Source organism: Lycium ferocissimum, chromosome 3 (assembly GCF_029784015.1).
Source record: "Lycium ferocissimum isolate CSIRO_LF1 chromosome 3, AGI_CSIRO_Lferr_CH_V1, whole genome shotgun sequence".
Lineage (NCBI taxonomy): Eukaryota > Viridiplantae > Streptophyta > Magnoliopsida > Solanales > Solanaceae > Lycium > Lycium ferocissimum.
This window is the reverse complement of record NC_081344.1, coordinates 5,555,743-5,573,216: the sequence shown is the minus strand read 5'-3', so window position 1 is coordinate 5,573,216 and position 17,474 is coordinate 5,555,743. Positions and strand designations below refer to the sequence as shown.

Below are 17,474 nucleotides of genomic sequence, written 5' to 3'. Positions count from 1 at the left end.
CCCCTCATATGCCCGACAGACCTCTATGCCCTTCAACCAACCTACAGTAAGAACCTCTGCTGGGTTGTTTTCGTAGGTATAAAGATTGAGCTGGTGAAATTGCCAATTCCATTAAATAGTTTGTTTGGACTTTTAATTTTAACCCATGAACCGAGAGAGGTAATTGACACATTTTGAAAGTAGAACATAGTTACATGTGAAAAACTAAATCTGGGGGGATCACACTATATGTAGCCCTTAAATATATCAAGGCTTATTGTGGTACCTTCCAACAACGCCATCATCAAAGACATCTAACAACTGATAAATAAACTCTTCAATATCATTATTTGTCCCTTTCTCATACGTTCCCTGCAATAAAATAAAATAAAAAAGTGGAAACATACATCATGAGTTCATATTTTCCATTTATTACTCGCAATAGAAACTTCACAGGTAGAGAGATACATGTCCACCTTTATGCGAGTAAAGGGTAACGATTATCTGAATGAATTACAGTTTACAAATATAACACCGTTTTCTGCAATTGTGTTCTTCACTGTGGAAACAGCCTCTGTATCTCACAAAGGTAGGGGTAAGGTCTGCGTACATCCTACCCTCCCCGGACCCCACTTGTTGGACTACACTAGGTATGTTGTTGTTGTACTCTGGCTGTCTAGAAGGAGAACATCTATATGCTGGTAGGAAACTTGAAATGGCACATAAGGAGAAGGCATGAGTTTCTAGAGAGACCTCAAATTTTAGGAGTAAAAAGATAACACTGTACAGGTGTATTATAATTGTTTTAGGGGTATGACGGACACATGGTCAAGTCTTAAGTCTTCTGTTAAAGCATCTCTTCATCCCATTAAGCTAGGTCCTAGCTCAGCTGTTAAGCTTGTGCAGTGAGTCCTACTAAAGTAAGTAAATCATGTCTCAGTCATTACTACCCTAAGTATAGGGACTGCAGTTGGAGCTCCTGATGAAGATTGCTCGACTATTATTTCAACAACTATGAGATGTTAAAACAAAGAAGGTGGATCTTATGATACTCTTGAGCTCGTACTTGAAAAGTCATTGATAGGTGAAGAAAATGGTTTTTTATAACATTGGCCGTAGGTTTAAGCCGTGGAAACAGTACAACAACAACATACCTAGTGTAATCCCAAAAGTGGGATCTAGGGAGGGTAAAGTGTACGCAGACCTTACTCCTACCTTGGGAGGTAGAGAGGTTGTTTCCGATAGACCCTCGGCTCAAGAAAAAGCATTTCAAAGAAAGACGGACAAGATTAAGCCGTGGAACCAGTGTCTTGCATAAATGCAAGCAAGTCTGCATACAAAAAACCTACTATGGTTTGGTCCTCCATTAGACCCAGCCCATAGAGGGAATCTAAACTCTGTGTTCAACCTTTTAGGTTCTTAGCATTGAATCTATTAGTAAAGTTTTAAAATTATGGGTTCAGACCTCCTAATTATTGCAATCATGGTAAATTTTTACACACAAATTTATACAACACTTCAAAAGTACTAGGTTCAGATGAATCCGTTACTATAGGGCTGCATCCGCCCCTGAGTGCGCCAGGTTGTCCTTCTTTATAGACATGGTTCAATAGCATGGGTGCAACTTGAATAATTCATCAACATACAATACTATGGATGGAGTGAATTCAGATACTAACCCAGATAAATTGCAGTTTAAGTTATATAGCTGGAAAAGCTATAAGAAAAACAGATACTCCCTCCATCCTAACTTAAGCATCTTAGTTTAATTGAGCATGGAGTTTAAAAAAAAAGGGATACTTTTGAATCTTCAGGTCTTAAATTAACATGTGTAGTAGTCCTTTAAATGTTGTGGTGTTAAATTTGTCATGTAGAATGCTGGAATTGTCCAAGTTACTAAGTATAGAAGGAGACACTCTTTTTGGGACAGACCAAAAAGGAAAGTAAGACCTCTGTATACCATCAACAAATGAGAAAACTTTATTGAGACAAAAAAAAAAAAAAAATACTCACTTTAGCAATGACAAGGTCTTCAAATGTAAGTTTTTGATCCTTACGTTTCTGGGTAACCAAATCAAACATTCTATCACCCAACGGCCCTTCAACTCCAATATACACCTATATATGCATAAATACCCAATTCTTGATTTCATTTAAAAAATATATATATTGACAAGAAAGATACATAAAATTGACAAGAAGTACCTTGAAAACGGAATTAGAAATGTATTGTCCATTGCTCTGAGATTGTGCAGCTAAGGAATCGAACAACGATTTCAGGTCTTCTAGTTTCTTCTCAGTGAATGCTCTACAAAAAACAATATCATATGTTGTTTTGAGTTTAAATTGATCAAATACAAATTCAACTGTGTAACTATTTGTGTAGTGTGTTATAGAGAAAGTGCCTCTTAGCTAAAGCAAATCGTGGATTCGTGGAATTCGACTGAGAATTTCCCATTTTCAGGTCTTCGTTATGACTGATCTTCAATTGGAGTTGTTTTTTTTTTCCTGTAATAATAAACGTGGCAGCAAGTTTAACTGTTTTTTCTGATATTTCAAAGGAAAGTACCAAAAGCTAGCGGCTCAGGTCCGATCGGCTCAAGATGACAGGTTTTTTTTTTTTTTTTTTTTTTTTTGCTTGAAATAAAATGTTCTTTTTTCTTGGATATTTTGAGAATAACCGTAGCCTGTTTAGGGGGTAAATTTTATGAAGGGAAAAAAACGTTCATAGCAGCCCATTAGTGCTGATTACTTTTGGTAGCCCAGAAGCATGTTTAAAATAAAATAAAATAGCCCTTAAATAGTAGTATTAAAATATCCTTTTTGTCACTTATCTGCTAAAACTTCAGAATAGATACCCGACGCAGAATATAGTGGTTGTGCATACTGGAACGTATTTGTGGGCGATACCAACGGAATGCAAAGCGTTACTTATAGAGACCGGATATATGGTGTATAAATCACGTTTTGATATAAATGATGTGTAAATTGGATAAAAAGATTGTAATTTTATTTTATCATAACAGGTACTTTCTTGGTATATTTGATGTGTAAAATGGATATGAAGACTGAATATATGGTGTATAAATCACGTTTTGGTATAAATGATGTGTAAATTGGATAACAAGACTGGATATATGGTGTATAAATCACCTTTTGGCATAAATGATGTGTAAATTGGATAAAAAGACTGTATTTTTTTTTTTTTATCATAATAGGTGCTTTCTTGGTATATTTGATGTTTAAAATGGATATGAAAACTGAATATTTGGGGTATAAATCACTTTTTGGTATAATTTATGTTTAAAATGTATAGAAAGACTGAATATCTGATGTATAAGTCAGTCGCGCTAAGGCATTTTTGTTTTTTTCCCTTATCCGTCCTTGTCTTTTTTGTTTGCGCAACCAGATTAACATCATCCCGATCATTGTCATTAATATTTCGTCACTTATTTTTTGCAGAAGCTAACACCTTTTTTTTTTTAAGCTTCAATTTTCCAGTAGTTTTTAGACCCCCCGCTACTCCAACGCACGTTTTCGAACTGGTCCTTCGATCAACTGAAGTCGAACACACCTTCACAGCTGATATTGGAGCTGCATATTTCGGATTAACAGTGTAATCCTCAAAGTCCAACACAAAATTGCCATCCCTAGCATCCAAAGGGATAGGTTTATTCTCCTTTCTCTGCATGTCTTTGTACTCTTGTGAGAAGCCTTCTTGACCAGAGAAAATCGAACAAAAAAAGTCTGGAGTAAAATTTCACCGATTGAGAAAAGCTGTGAGATGGAGAGATATACGTAAAGATATATATATATATATATATATATATATATATATATATATATATGTGTGTGTGTGTGTGTGTGTGTGTGTGTCCTTGTTTAAAGGGATAATGATATAATTAGATTCTGTACATATCCTAAACCCCTAAAAAATTGTGATTTGACTGGCTAATAAAAGTTAAAATCATGTGGAAGGTGGTTATAATGGGTTGATAAAAACAAAATATGTTTATATTGAGTTTAAATGTTAAATGGGTTGTTGATTGAGTTAATTTTTCCTTTATGAATGGTCACTTCAGTATCACTTTTTTTCACCAAAAATCATATTTTACGAACATAAGTCACATAACTATCACTTTTTTTCACTAAAGTCACTTAACTATATTTTCTAACACAAAAAGTCACATAAATATCACTTTTTTTTTTTACCAAAATCACTTAACTATATTTTCTAACAAAAAGTCACAAAACGTTTAGCTTACTAACACAAAAGTCGCGCCTACGGAAAAATTGAACTTATGATGGGTAATATTTTTATTTTTATTTTTAATCTAATGGATACAAACTCAATTAAAAAGAATCAACCCCTTCCAAAACTCATGCAAATATTAAATATTAAAGAAACAAAACCAATCCTTTATCAAATATACAATCCTTCTCTCTAGGGGCTCTTATTTTATTGGCCTTTTTCTCCAATATTTATCGAAAAGTGTTACATGTTGGATAGTAGAAAATTGAATTATACGGAGTAATAGGTATTATTATTTGCATTGGAAGTAATATACTTCTGATAATTTTTTTTCAAATTTATTCACCCTTTTGGAGTTTTAATATCTGCATATGAATTTTGGATTGAGTCGATTCTTTTTAATTGGGTGTGTATCTATTGGATTAAAAATAAAAAAAAATATAAAAATATTACCCATCGGAAGTTGAATTTTTCAGTAGGTGTGACTTTTGTGTTAGAAAATATAGTTAAGTGACTTTGGTAAAAAGAAGTGATAGTTATGTGACTTTTGTGTTAAAAACACGATTAAATGACTTCGGTGGAAAAAGTGATAATTATGTGACTTTTGTGTTAGAAAACATACTTAAATGACTTTGGTGGAAAAATAATAATAGTTAAGTGACCAATCGTGAAATTTACCCCCTGTTTGGTCAAACTTTTAAAATCTTTTTTTTTTCAAAAGTGTTTTTCGAAAAAGTACTTTTGGTGAAAAGTAATTTGTATGGTCAATTAATTTAAAAAGTACTTTTATTTTTCCCGAGAGGGGTCTTTATTGAATGGGAAAAGGGTCAAATTTACCCATGTACTTTGAACCAAGGGGCAAATTTACCCCTAATACTTTAAACTTTTCACCATACCCCTACCGTTATCAAACTTTGCAAAGATATCTCCGGCTAAACGGCCTTCTTGTTTGCCCGGGTGGCTGCTTAGTGTCGATGCCACATGGAAAATTTAAAAAAAAAATTGATTTTTTTAAAGAAATAAAAATATATTTTTTTAAAAAATAAAAAAAAGTATTTGTATAATTCTTTTTAAAAAAGTATGTTTTTTTATAGGATTTGTAATTTTATGTTTTAAGAAATAGAAAACTATCGCCACGTTTCGTAAATATTTCTCCTTAATATGTATATATATATATGTACTGTATCCTTCAGAAAATTCAATATCTGCTCATAGGGAATTCAATTATTTATCAAATATTTAGTTATTAGGCATTAAATTTTTCCCCTACATTTTAATTCATTCTACTATAAAAATGAAGAAAATATAGTAAATTTGTACAGAAAAATCATGGTATAGAGAAGATAAAATGATGATAGGTCCCTTGGGCTAAAGATTGTGAGTACCTCACAAAATGTTGATAGGTCCTTGTACAAAACATACTTTTTAAAAAAGAATTATACAAATACTTTTTTTTTATTTCTTCAAAAAATCAGTTTTTTTTATTTAAAAAAAAATTATATTTTAAAAAAATATTTTCCAAATGGCATCTTTACTGCCCGCCTGTGTCTAACATGACAAGCGCACAGAGCGGCGGTAGGTCAGCGTACGGCAAGTCAGGGGGTGTTTTTGCAAAGTTTGATAACGGTAGGGGCAGAGATAGGGGTAAAAAGTTGAAAGTATTAGGGGTAAATTTGCCCCTTAGTTCAAAGTACGAGGATAAATTTGACCCTTTTCCCTTATTGAATTATATAAAATTTGGAATTCTTCCCTAAATTCACCCTGACAGTCAATTAACTTCTTTGTATATAGAGGTAAAAGTTTACCAGTACCTAATAACATTCCGAACAATATAAAACTTGGGAGTATAAAGTTTCTATTATTTAATAATGATTAATTAGTTTATATTTTTTACTTTATTAATTTATTTAATTATAATATATTACTCTTTCTGCTCCAATTTATGTGACACACTTTTCTTTTTATTCTGTCCCAAAAAGAATATCACATTTTTACATTTGAAAATAATTTAACTTTATGAAATGATTTATAATAAATATCTAAAAGACATTTGGATCATAAATTTAAAATCTTCCTTGAAAGTAAATTGATTTGGCAGTTGTTTTGAATGAAAATTTCCTATTTCCTTTATCATCTCTTGTCCATAAAAAGCTGGTTTGCTTGCGTCACACGTAAAATCTGCAATGAACCAAAAGTTTAGGGCCTAATTTGAAAATACTAAAACTAAAAGGACTAATCTGTAGAGAGGTCTTTAACTGAATTGTATAAAATCTGGAACTTTTCCCCCAAATTGATCCCCGACAATCAATCAGCTTCGTCTCTCTTCCTTGGAGAAACCCTAGTTCGGAGTTCCTGCCTTAGCTTTCTCTTCACTTTTCCGTTCAATTCTCTTCAAAATTCATCGTTCACGAAGATGAATTGACAAGTTTTCAGAAGAATTAGCGGTTCGGTTTTCGCTAATTGGATTCAATTCAATTCAATCTGAAGAATTGAGGTTTTAAAACCCTAAGATTTACAGGATTGAATGAATCATCAACTTCAAGTGATGACGTGGCAGTGATTTGATTCAGGCGTACCAAAGCAGCTGATTTTTGTGCTATTTTGATAGATCCGACCCGAGATCGGCCCAGTTGAAGGAGTGACGTGGCAGTGAATTGACTAAAAAGCCCTTAGAGTGAAGCTTTGGATGTTCAACTGATCTGTTGAAGGAATTTGGTTTGGATTGATTTTAGTTGTGAGATAGAAAAAAAAAAAAAAGAGCTTCTTTTAATTATTTTTGTACTTTATTATATCAATTTTTCTTTTAGTTCAATATTCAGGCGGGCCTATTGTGATTATTTGATCGGCCTATTTGTTGTTGTTGTTGTTATTGATTTGTTTGAGGAAAAAAAAGGAATTTTAAGGAAAAAACTGAGTTATGTCAGTTTATTTTAAGTTTAAAAGTGCTAAAGATTATGATGCTATTCCAATTGATGGTCACTTTATTACTGTTGGGAACTTGAAAGAAAAAATATTCGAATCCAAGCATCTAGGCAGGGGTACAGATTTTGACCTCGTTGTCACCAACGCCCAGACTAACGAAGGTTGGTTTAGCTTTTAAATCGAAATCAGTCATTTTCGTGCATTCGTAGTTGCATTTTTAGTAGTATTGCGCAAGTTATTGTGTGACATTGACTTTGGGGTGTTGAGTAACTCAGGCATTGTTCTTTAAAATATGACTAGAAGTGGTTTTCGGAGAGTTATTTTGGCAGTTTTATAATCAACTCTCTGCTATCAATATATGGGGAGCCTTGGAGCAACGGTAAAGTTGTCTCTTTTGAAAGCAGGCTGTCTACATCACACCCCTGGGTGCGGCCCTTTCTCGGACCCTGCTAATGCGGGATGCTTTGTGCACCAGGCTGTCTTTTTTTAGAAGTATTTCGACTAGCCAAATCTGCTATTTATATTCGAAGCATTTTCTAAAGAACGAAAAATGAAGTGGCTTTTATCAAGAAAATAGATGATCGCATTGATATTAATTTATTTGTTGTACTGATTATGCCTCCTAAGTGAGAAAGATGATGCATAAGCTCTCAAGAACCTTTGCTCATTGCAAATTTCGTTCTCTTGGGTGAAATATAATTTGTGTCATCTCATCTTAATGGGTTTGTTTTACATATTTATAGGACAAGGTTTATTTTTGATTTAAAGGGAGAGTGGTCTATCCTTTAATGTTTGTTGTCCTGTATGGCATTTTACCTTAAACTTGGTTATTCCTCAGTAGCCTTTGAGGAACTTAACCGATACAACTATGTATTGAACTACCCGGCAGAAAGTATTTAATCTTACCAGTGTTAGCCAAGGCAAAAGATATTATGAAAGGAGCCTATTTCACTCAAGGTTGCTGTCACATAGCAAATCTCAGGGTCTAGTTGATCCTCTGTGAGGAACTATAGTGCTTGACAATTTTTTTTTTTTGTTTTTTTTTTTTTGTTTTGGGATTAAGGGGCATGAATGGTGGATCATGCCATTTGGAATTTACTGCATAACTTGTATTTCCATTCATATGTATTGTGAACTCTACAGGACTTTATGTGCTTTGTCTTCTCTTTTTGCAATTTCAGAATATCTTGATGAGGACACATTGATCCCCAAAAATACTAGTGTTTTGATTCGTCGCGTTCCTGGACGACCTCGCATGCCCATAGTAACTGCACCTGTAACAGAAGCAGACGAGTATTGTCTTGATCCTTTTGACTCTCATCTATTACTTAGATTTATGAATAAAAATACTACTTTATATTTAAGAATTCAAAATCTGTGGAAAAAAGACAGTTGACCTGGATTGGTTACATTGCTTATTCCGTAGAAAAGAATTGCGTGCAGGTTTCTCTGTTTCTGGAGTTGGTGGTGGGGTGTTGGGGGTTGTTTACTAAATCTGGAGATCCTTTTTCTTTGTTTTTTTCCTTTGCCTTGGAAGGTTGTAGGAAGGTGGAGGGGCAGGCCTTTGCACTGCGTGGAAGGTGTTTGAAAGTGGACAGGGTATAGGGGAGAATAGATGATAATGCAAATGCTGTCATTTGCATTTTGTTGAATATGGAGTACAGTGTTTGTTTTTCCTCCCCCCTCCCCCCGAGTGGGAAGTGGTTTCAATCATAGGTCCTTGTACTGCCTTCGTCTTTTGGGGTGTGCCGTAATAGCTATTTTGAATATGACCAAGATGTCTTTTCTGCAGGCCTCAAGTAGAATACCAATCTGAGGAGGCTCAAACAGTAAAGAGTAGTTTTGTGGGGGGGGAGTCATCTGCCACCAAATATGTAAGCGTTCATAGCACTATGCCTTAGGAGAGTTTGGTGTTTATAGTCATGACAACTGGTGGTCTTAAGCATACTCACATATTTATGTCCATTATGTAGAATGACGATCTCGATTGGGATGAATTTGGAAATGATTTGTACGCTATTCCTGAAGCAACGCCAGTTCCGTCAAGCAACCAAGTGCAGGATGCTCCTCCTCCAAGTAAAGCTGATGAGGAGAGTAAGATCAAAGCTTTAATTGACACTCCAGCCTTAGATTGGCAGAGGTGGGAGAGCTTCTTTTTCTTCTTTTTAAATTTTCATGCACACTGAGGAGCCTGACTATTGCATTAGCTGTTACGTATTTTCTGATATAATATGCAATGATGTTGGTTTGAAAATGATTCTGATGATCTTTAAGTTAATGCAGTCAACCCTCTGATGGCTTTGGTGCTGGTAGAGGTTATGGACGAGGTCCAGGTGGAAGAATGATGGGTGGACGTGGCGGGCGTGGTTTTGGTAATTTGCTCTCAATTGTCCTGTTAATCTACTATGAATCTTCCTATCCTTGTCGGGTTGAAAGACATTGTTTACTTATGTGTTTGCTAACTTGACATGGTCTTTCCATGCCGTCATGTCATTACAATAACTATGCCTCGATCCAAAGCAAATGTAGCCCGTCTCAGTCCCACATGCCTTCATTTCATTCTTCTATGAAGTTTCAAAGTCACCAGTTTCAAAAAAAAAAAAAAAAAAAAAAAAGAGACTGAACAAGTCAATTGTAGGTTGAAAATTTTAAGATCTTATGGTTAAGTTTCTTTGAGTTGCCGTGTCGGTTGAATAATTATCGAGATGCTTTTAAGTATTTATTAAATTTTCACGTTCCTACTGGTTAGATGAATTACTGATTGTAATTGAAGTTGTTAGCTGTTTTATTTTCTTGTTTGTGTTCTCAAATTGGACGCTACTCTTTCAGGTTGGGGTGGTGGATTGGAACGGAAAACACCACCGCCGGGCTATATATGCCATCGTTGTAAGGTGCCTGGTATGTTTCTTATTTTTCATCTACCTGGTGGTCATTGTCTAACAAATCTGTGAATAGCATAGTCAATGTGTTAATTCTGAGTCATTGTGATCCAATTGTGACATAAATCATTACAGGGCATTTCATTCAGCACTGCCCAACAAATGGTGACCCCAATTTTGACATTAGGAAAGTGAAACCTCCAACTGGCATTCCGAAGTCCATGTTAATGGCAACCCCAGATGGTTCATATTCTTTACCAAGTGGTGCTAATGCAGTTTTAAAACCCAATGAGTAAGATTTATTGTTATGTTGGTATTGTTGAATGTTTGCTTGTAACAAGAATGCATATGACTGGCGCACTTGTTGCAGGGCTGCTTTTGAAAGAGAAGTTGAAGGGATGCCTTCTATACGATCCGTTGGTGATCTTCCACCAGAGCTTCATTGTCCCTTATGTAAAGAAGTAATGAAAGATGCAGTGCTAACAAGCAAGTGTTGTTTTACGAGTTTCTGCGATAAATGTAAGGAGCTTGCTGTTTAATTTGAACTTATTGTTGTTTAAAGAGTTTTTGCCTTAAACATAAGGAGTTTGCTGTTTAATATGAGTGTAGTGTTGTTGCTTCTATGGTGAATTAAGGTGTTTACTATTCAATTTTAGTGTGCCCTGTATTCTTGAATTTTGAACTGATGGTAAGGGTGAATGGGTGATCCTCAGGCATAAGGGATTATATCATCTCGAAGTCGGTGTGCGTCTGTGGGGCCACAAATATACTTGCTGATGACCTGTTGCCCAACAAGACTTTGAGGGATACTATTAATAGAATACTGGAATCAAATAATAGCAGTGCAGAGCATGGTGGTAGTGTTCTTCAAGTCCAAGGTTAGTACTGGTTTTATCTCTCTGAGCTGTTTTCTAGTTAGAGTCCATTATCTGTTTGATTTTTTTTTTAAAAGACTCAGGTATTGCCTTTGCTGTTACGTGTTCCAGATATGGAGTCAGCACGCAATCCCCCACCTAAGATTCCCTCTCCTGCACAATCTGCAGCTTCAAAGGGAGAGCTGTTACCACCACCACCTCCTCCTCATAAGGAGGAGAATTCTAAACCCCAGGAGAGTGCTGGAGAGGGTAAGAATGGCAGTGCTCCACAGCAAATGTTGGATAGAGGGAGGACTTCGAAGGTTGCAGATGTTTCTGAAGCCACACGCGAGTCGGTTAGTGTTAAAGAACATGCGTCCCAGGGAAGTGCTCCATTGGCTGATGAAGAAGTTCAACAAAAGGCTGTAGTTGGGGAGGCAGGTAATGGTGCTCTCTCATTTACCTTTTCGGCTTCGTAAGTCATTGGTTTTTCTTACCGAGCAGCCTGGAGGAGATACTTTGGTTTCTTATATCCCTTGGATAGGAAGGTGTTCTGATCTACTTTTTGTTCCTTCATGTTTTCAGGAAAGAAAAAAAAGAAGAAGAAAACACGATTGCCTTTGAACCGTAAGCATGCACTGCTTCCTCTTGTGCACGGATTGATAGATCTGATAGTTATTTTTGAAATTGAACTTTGAGTATTATGTCTGTGATCTTGATGGAGCTTTGTACACTTCCTAGTTTCTAATTTACTTGATGCCCTTGCAGCTGCTGCTGCGGAGATGCAGTGGAGAGCTGCTCAAGATCTTGCTAATGAGAATTATATGATGTCCATGGGTCCTTCCGCCTATAATCCTTATTGGACAGGCATGCAACCTGGATTAGATGGTTTTGGAGGCCCTTATCCTGGTGCCATGCCATATAATCCTTATGGGCCTGGTCCTCTAGATGTTCCCTTTATGCCTCCAGTCGTACCGCATGATCCATTTGGTGGACAAGGTTTTATGATGCCTTTCGGTCCTCCAATGCAGAGGTATAACTTCCGTTGTATTTTATTCTACAGTTCTCTCTATTTAATCTGTGATAAGTGTTTTCACATGTTTTCGGGTCCTTCCCCTCCCGCAGTTTTTGGTAATGGGCATTTGGTCCGGTTCTGAGGTTTTAGGTTAATTATATATCTTTCGGTCATGTACCTGTATGTCTTTGTTGGCTCCTTTGAGATTTGCAGTACCTGACTGGTTAAAAATGGCGATCCAAATTATAGGGACCTTGCTGCAGACTTTGGGATGGGATTTAATGCTGGCCCACCGATCATGAGCAGAGAAGAATTTGAGGCTAGAAAGGCTGACCTGAGAAGGAAGCGTGAGATCGACAGACGTGGAGAGAGGTAATTTGACCATTCTGAATTTGTTTTTTAATTCTCGGCACATTATGGTGTTATTTCCGTGGGGATGTTAAAATCACGCTCAATGGTCTGCGCATTGAGGTTTTGCAAAGAATGTTCATGCCATAATGCATGGCATCTCGGTGGGTGATATTGAAATTCTGTTCAATGGTTGAGCTTTGAGTTTTGAGGTTCTTGCACTATCTGTTTTCTCTTAAGTCTTAAGTGCCTCTGTACAATTTAAGTTTGCTGTACTTGAAGTCATGCCGCAATCAACTTGCACAGTATAGTTATATCCTCACGTTTTGTCCTCCTTGGTAGGTTTTCATTGTAAAGAGCCATTGTCTATTCTGCTTCTACTCTTTTGATCACCTTCAATGACTAGTTGATATTTGATAGTGATATCTTGTGTCATTTCCAGCAGGGAGTTTCCTAAAGATAGGGAGCATGCAAGGGAAGTTGGGAGCGCTGCTGATGGCCCTTCCCTGAAACCCAAATCTGTATGTATCTTGATTATCAAATATTCATGGCTATTTTATCCCTATAATTTAGTTGACAGGTTCTGTGTTACGGTGGCTAGGTATAGCCACAAAGCAGCTAACAGCTAGTTTCCAGTTTCATCTTTCAATTTTTGTTAAGTCCTAAAGCAGCAAGTCTTGGAGACTTGAGTTTCTAAAATCCTTTTTTTAAGATTATAAGTACAGGGCACATTTCTTTGGATTACCTTCACATAAGGGGTTCTCGATAATTGAATGTATTGGAGGGGATATATGACTTCCTAACTCTAGTCGGTGCTCCTTTTGAATGCTGATGTTGCCTTCAAAAAAATGGGCAGTTGACGAGAGCTCAATTTAGGGGCTACTATCAGGACAGTTCCCATTAAGATGTTAGTTTATATTTTTTTTGCTAGTTTGTTTTCTCTGATTTCTGTTTGGCGGATGTGGTGGATGATAAGCGATTTTGTTCCCTTACTTATAATCCGCTTTTTGAAAAAATTAAAACCTTTTCCCAATGGCATTGATATTTGGTTATGGCAAAAGGGTCTATGATTAACTGTTTGCTTAATTTGACAAAAAACTTCAAAATGAGCTAGTCATCAAGAACATGCAAAAATGATGAAGTGGATAGGACCCAGAAGTTTTCTAGACTGGAAAAAAAAGAAGAATATTGAAGTGGAGTGTGGGATGGGGTGATGTAAATCACTTGAAATGTCCCTGGAATGTACTAGGTGTATTGAATTTGAATATTTGCTTGGCCAGCTAAAAAAGAAAAAAGGAAAACCAAGTGCAGAGAAAAAGAACACAATCTGGGAATTGCTTTTGAAAATTTCTGCCTGAATTGAAGAGCCTATGATAAAGAGTTGTAAAATTCTATGATAAAGAATTGTAAAATTCTTTCTCAAGAAAAAATAGATGTAAAATTTAAAATCCTCTCCTATTGTAGTGCATGAATTTCCTTTTAATGTTTTTCATGGCTTTAGACCCGCATTTTAGTGCTTTTAAGTATGTTTTCTTCTCTGCAATATTTGATATTAATATGTGCGTTGACAATTGCACAGAAAGCTATTCCTCCACCATCAAGTTCCAGCCGGCCCCGCCAACCTGAGAGGCCTTCCCCGGACCTTGACCACCACCGCCGACGGGAGAGGCCATCACCAGACCATGACCGCCACCGCCGACCTGAGAGGCCATCGCTGGACCTTGACCACCACCGCCGACCTGAGAGGCCATCGCCAGACCTTGACCACCACCGCCGACCTGAGAGGGCATCGCCAGACCTTGATTACCACCGCCGACCTGAGAGGCTGTCTCCAGACCGTCGATCGCGTGACCCTGAACTTCCTCGTCCTTCTTCCAAGAGAAAGCATGAAGATTATGACGATCATCACCATGAGGACCGCCACCGCCATGACCACCATGAGGACCGTCATCACCGCGACCATTCCCATCGCAGCAGCAGTATCCATCACCGTTCAGAATCTTCAGCTAGCGCCAAACCATCCTCCACAGGCCCATCTGAACCGCTATTGGCAGTGTCATCCAAATCCGCGGATAAGAAGAAGGCAAGTGTTTTTTCTCGCATCAGTTTCCCAGCTGAAGAGTCAGCAGCAGCTTCAAAGAAGCGAAAGGTGTCATCCTCGAGTGAAGTGCCAATAAGTTCTTCGGCGAGCCACAGGGGTGCCACATCAAATGGGTATCATGAAGAGTACAGAGCGGCTACTGGATCAAGGAAGAGTGCCGCTGCAAGTGTGGATTATGAGAGCAGCGATGATGATCGGCACTTCAAAAGAAGGCCTTCAAGGTATGAGCCATCTCCGCCATCGGCTGCTGTAGAGTGGGAGGAAGAGGAGCGGGATAGGCCTCCTCCTCGGCATAGCAAGGGGTCCAGGGAAAGGGGGTAATCTGCGTAAAAGTTTATTTGCATTTTTCGCTTCTTTGATATGTCAATTATTTGCATTTTCACTTGTCTGATATGTCAATTGGCATTTTTCTTGAGTTCTTTCCGGCTATTCCATTTGTGGATTTTGACGTATTACTGTCTGCAATATTTTGAGTTGAATCTAGATGGCAACATTGCATTGATTCCTTTTTTTGTTTCTCATCTTTTTTGCCATGTCCTGTAATAGAGTTGATTGTTCATTTGTGCATTATGTAGTACTGTCTTACTTGGCAAAAAGATGTATTACGGGCATAACTGTCTTTTTGCAGCTTTATTTATCTAGGTTCGTTTATCTAAGGAACCTGGCAAAATAGCCCCAAAACAATAGCAAAGTCATTTACTTGTGAGGATCTGGATATAAATAGTCTGCACGTTGATGGCATGTTTTTCCTTTACTGATTTCATTTGGAAATCACATGCAAAGAAACCTTTTGGTTTTTTAATTGGTGTAGCACTATAAAACGGCTGTAATTCCATGTCAGTGTTGCTAGCTGGAACAATGAATGATTAGATATTGTCCAATTGCTCTTTGAGATCCTTTTATGATTAGATGGATGGTAATTTAAACCTTAATATTCCTTATATTGTCAGTTAGCTGATACATTGTGGCACCTTGGTCTTGTCCAGCATCAAAGAAAGACAAATTGATTTATGTTGAGAAGGTGCTTTAATGTCCATGTACACAAGATAGATATCTCTTTTGTGTATATGTGTGAGCAGTGATACACATCACTTGACTGAGATGTGTGGCACGGGTAAAGCGGAGTATGTGCCCCCCTTTTAGCTTCTTCTGGCGGGTGTGTTGGTGCTGTTTTAGGGGCATCTAGTTACTAAGAATCTTGTTTGTCGTACTGATAGAAACAGATCTGGTCTGTTGCGAACACTGGTAGCTAGCTTAACCTCTTTGGCGTCCTACCTTGTGATATTTCTTAGAATATTAGTTCTTTAGCTGGCAGAAATTCTGATTGTCAAAAGAATTCATGGGAAGGAATAAAAGAAGAGAATAAAGAGAATGAGATAGACGTCAGTACTTTGCTTTGTACATATAACTTAAGAAAGGGGAGCCTGCACAGCTTCACTTGCATGCCTTCTAGTTACAGCTATATGCTAATAGTCGATACTGTCACATGTATTGTGAGAATATCACTTAGAAACTTGATGGGAACTATCTCATAGTGTGTTGTTGCATTTAGAAATCAATTCTAGTTCTACTGTTCTTTTTCTTTTTAAATGTTTGTCATATTTTTTGTTTTTTGATATGCAAGTGGAGCTTTCTTTTGGTGCTAGTGTGTAGCCTCTTCATTATTGAGTACAAATATCCTTCTATGCCTAACTCGTTGGTTCTTGAGTACAAATATCTTTCTGTGTTAGCATCACAATGGCCTCACGATCCTTCTCTACATATGCCTAACTCATTGTTTGTTGATGCAGATTGAGATAGTATATGACAAGTGAGAGACTGAATTCGTAAGAATTTTTCATGGATAAAGATACAGGTACAGAATCATTCTCGTTTGACATTCTTCACATATTTGCTGCTTAGAGTAAATGCAAGTATTTTCACTACATGCATTGTCTGGTGACTTCTGTTTCTCATATAAATACTGTGATGGTGCTAGAAAACAGAAAATTTCTTTGTGGTTGAAGACAATCTGTGATGCTCATTATATCTTGTCATCAGAATGTTTTCACCGTTTTTCATTTGAATTGACATTTTGTTTAATTGGGGTGCAGATTCAGAAGGCGCAGGCTTCTTTGGGAACATCGAAATCTGGATCTCCTTTTCTGCGTGATACCATCTCTGCTTCACAGAGTTCTCAGGGCAAAGTTAGAGATGAGTTGTAGTTCGATGCTCGAGAGATTAGAAATGGCACAAATTTACCCATCTAAGGACCGTCAGCATGGCATTATAGTGCATTGTTGTAGATTCTATCCAATATTTGTATCATCTAATGATGCCATATAACTGTTAATTACAAACACCAGAATTTCAGAAATAAGATTGCGGGTTCTCCGTTTTTATTGCAAATTTTGGTAGATTGTGAGCATTATTATGTGGCGTTGTAGTTTTGATATACTTAACTTAATCGTTTGTTCTCGCCCTCTTATTGGTTTGGACAATATTCTCATTAATACAATCTTATATTTGCTTCATATGGTAGTGACTCGTGATGTACAATTGAGTGTGGGTCATATCTTTTTGGTCATCAAAGCCAAATAGAGGCTCTTGTAATGTTTAAGTGAATGTTACTACAATGAATGAATAGAGATTACAGAACTATAATATGCAGGATATGAAGCTAGCGTTTGGCCATAGATTTTGGATCAAATTTTGAAAATTTATCTTCAAATATCTATTTGGCCATGAAATTTGGTTAGATTGTGAAATTTTTCCTAAAAATATTTTCAAGTTGGGGGAAGTTTCACTTTCACTAACAAAATTTCAAATTTTTTCCAAGTAAAATGCATGTCCGAACGAAACTTCAAGTTCTAAAAATCACAACTTGAAAGACTCAAATTTTCTTCAAATTCTATGGCAAAACGGGAGCGAATATCAAGCAAGAAAAAATCTTGGGAATTTGAGCACCACAAAGCTCCAGAATTATAGTAGTGTGTTGGCTGTAGAAGCAAAGTTCAAGTAGCCTGTAAACTCTAACCTCTTTTAGCAATTAAGGCAGTAAAGAGAAAAAATTAGATATAAAAATAATTATAACAACAATCACGCCTCGTTTTCTAGATGGTCAGGATCTGCTATATAAATTCTA

General features: G+C 36.8%; 2 protein-coding genes across 4 annotated transcripts in view; one reads left to right on the top strand and one right to left on the bottom strand.

The window, feature by feature from the left end:
- LOC132049429 (uncharacterized) overlaps window positions 1-2,290 on the bottom strand; it is a 19,437-nt gene extending 17,147 nt beyond the window's left edge. Inside the window, exons 1-3 of the mRNA XM_059440229.1 lie at window positions 2,185-2,290; window positions 1,993-2,097; window positions 266-351 (exon numbers count right to left, since the gene is read on the bottom strand). Of these exons, the coding sequence (XP_059296212.1) occupies window positions 266-351; window positions 1,993-2,061 (155 nt within the window). The 5' untranslated portion in view covers window positions 2,062-2,097; window positions 2,185-2,290. The remainder of the gene's footprint in view (window positions 1-265; window positions 352-1,992; window positions 2,098-2,184) is intronic.
- Window positions 2,291-6,512: 4,222 nt separating this feature from the next.
- Window positions 6,513-16,738, top strand: LOC132049427 (E3 ubiquitin ligase PQT3-like). 3 transcript variants are annotated; one of them, XM_059440226.1, is made up of 17 exons: window positions 6,513-7,314; window positions 8,335-8,446; window positions 8,946-9,027; window positions 9,127-9,293; window positions 9,437-9,525; window positions 9,983-10,051; window positions 10,168-10,324; window positions 10,403-10,551; window positions 10,746-10,910; window positions 11,019-11,327; window positions 11,472-11,513; window positions 11,655-11,919; window positions 12,151-12,273; window positions 12,695-12,770; window positions 13,829-14,667; window positions 16,141-16,205; window positions 16,444-16,738. In XM_059440226.1, exons 1-16 carry the CDS (start codon window positions 7,149-7,151, stop codon window positions 16,148-16,150), a joined length of 2,820 nt encoding a protein of 939 aa, XP_059296209.1. In that variant the 5' UTR covers window positions 6,513-7,148; the 3' UTR covers window positions 16,151-16,205; window positions 16,444-16,738. The 3 variants fall into 3 exon arrangements, with proteins under 3 accessions (XP_059296209.1, XP_059296210.1, XP_059296208.1); XM_059440227.1 differs by having other exon boundaries at window positions 12,692-12,770; window positions 13,829-14,571; XM_059440225.1 differs by having other exon boundaries at window positions 12,692-12,770.
- The last annotated feature ends 736 nt before the right edge of the window (window positions 16,739-17,474 follow it).

Bases quoted from the DNA above. Each gene is read 5' to 3' on its own strand.
- LOC132049427 (XM_059440225.1), top strand. From the start codon at position 7,149: ATGTCAGTTTATTTTAAGTTTAAAAGTGCTAAAGATTATGATGCTATT. The intron at 9,526-9,982 runs GTAATTTGCTCT...CTACTCTTTCAG, and splicing joins ACGTGGCGGGCGTGGTTTTG to GTTGGGGTGGTGGATTGGAA. The intron at 12,274-12,691 runs GTAATTTGACCA...TGTCATTTCCAG, and splicing joins ATCGACAGACGTGGAGAGAG to CAGGGAGTTTCCTAAAGATA.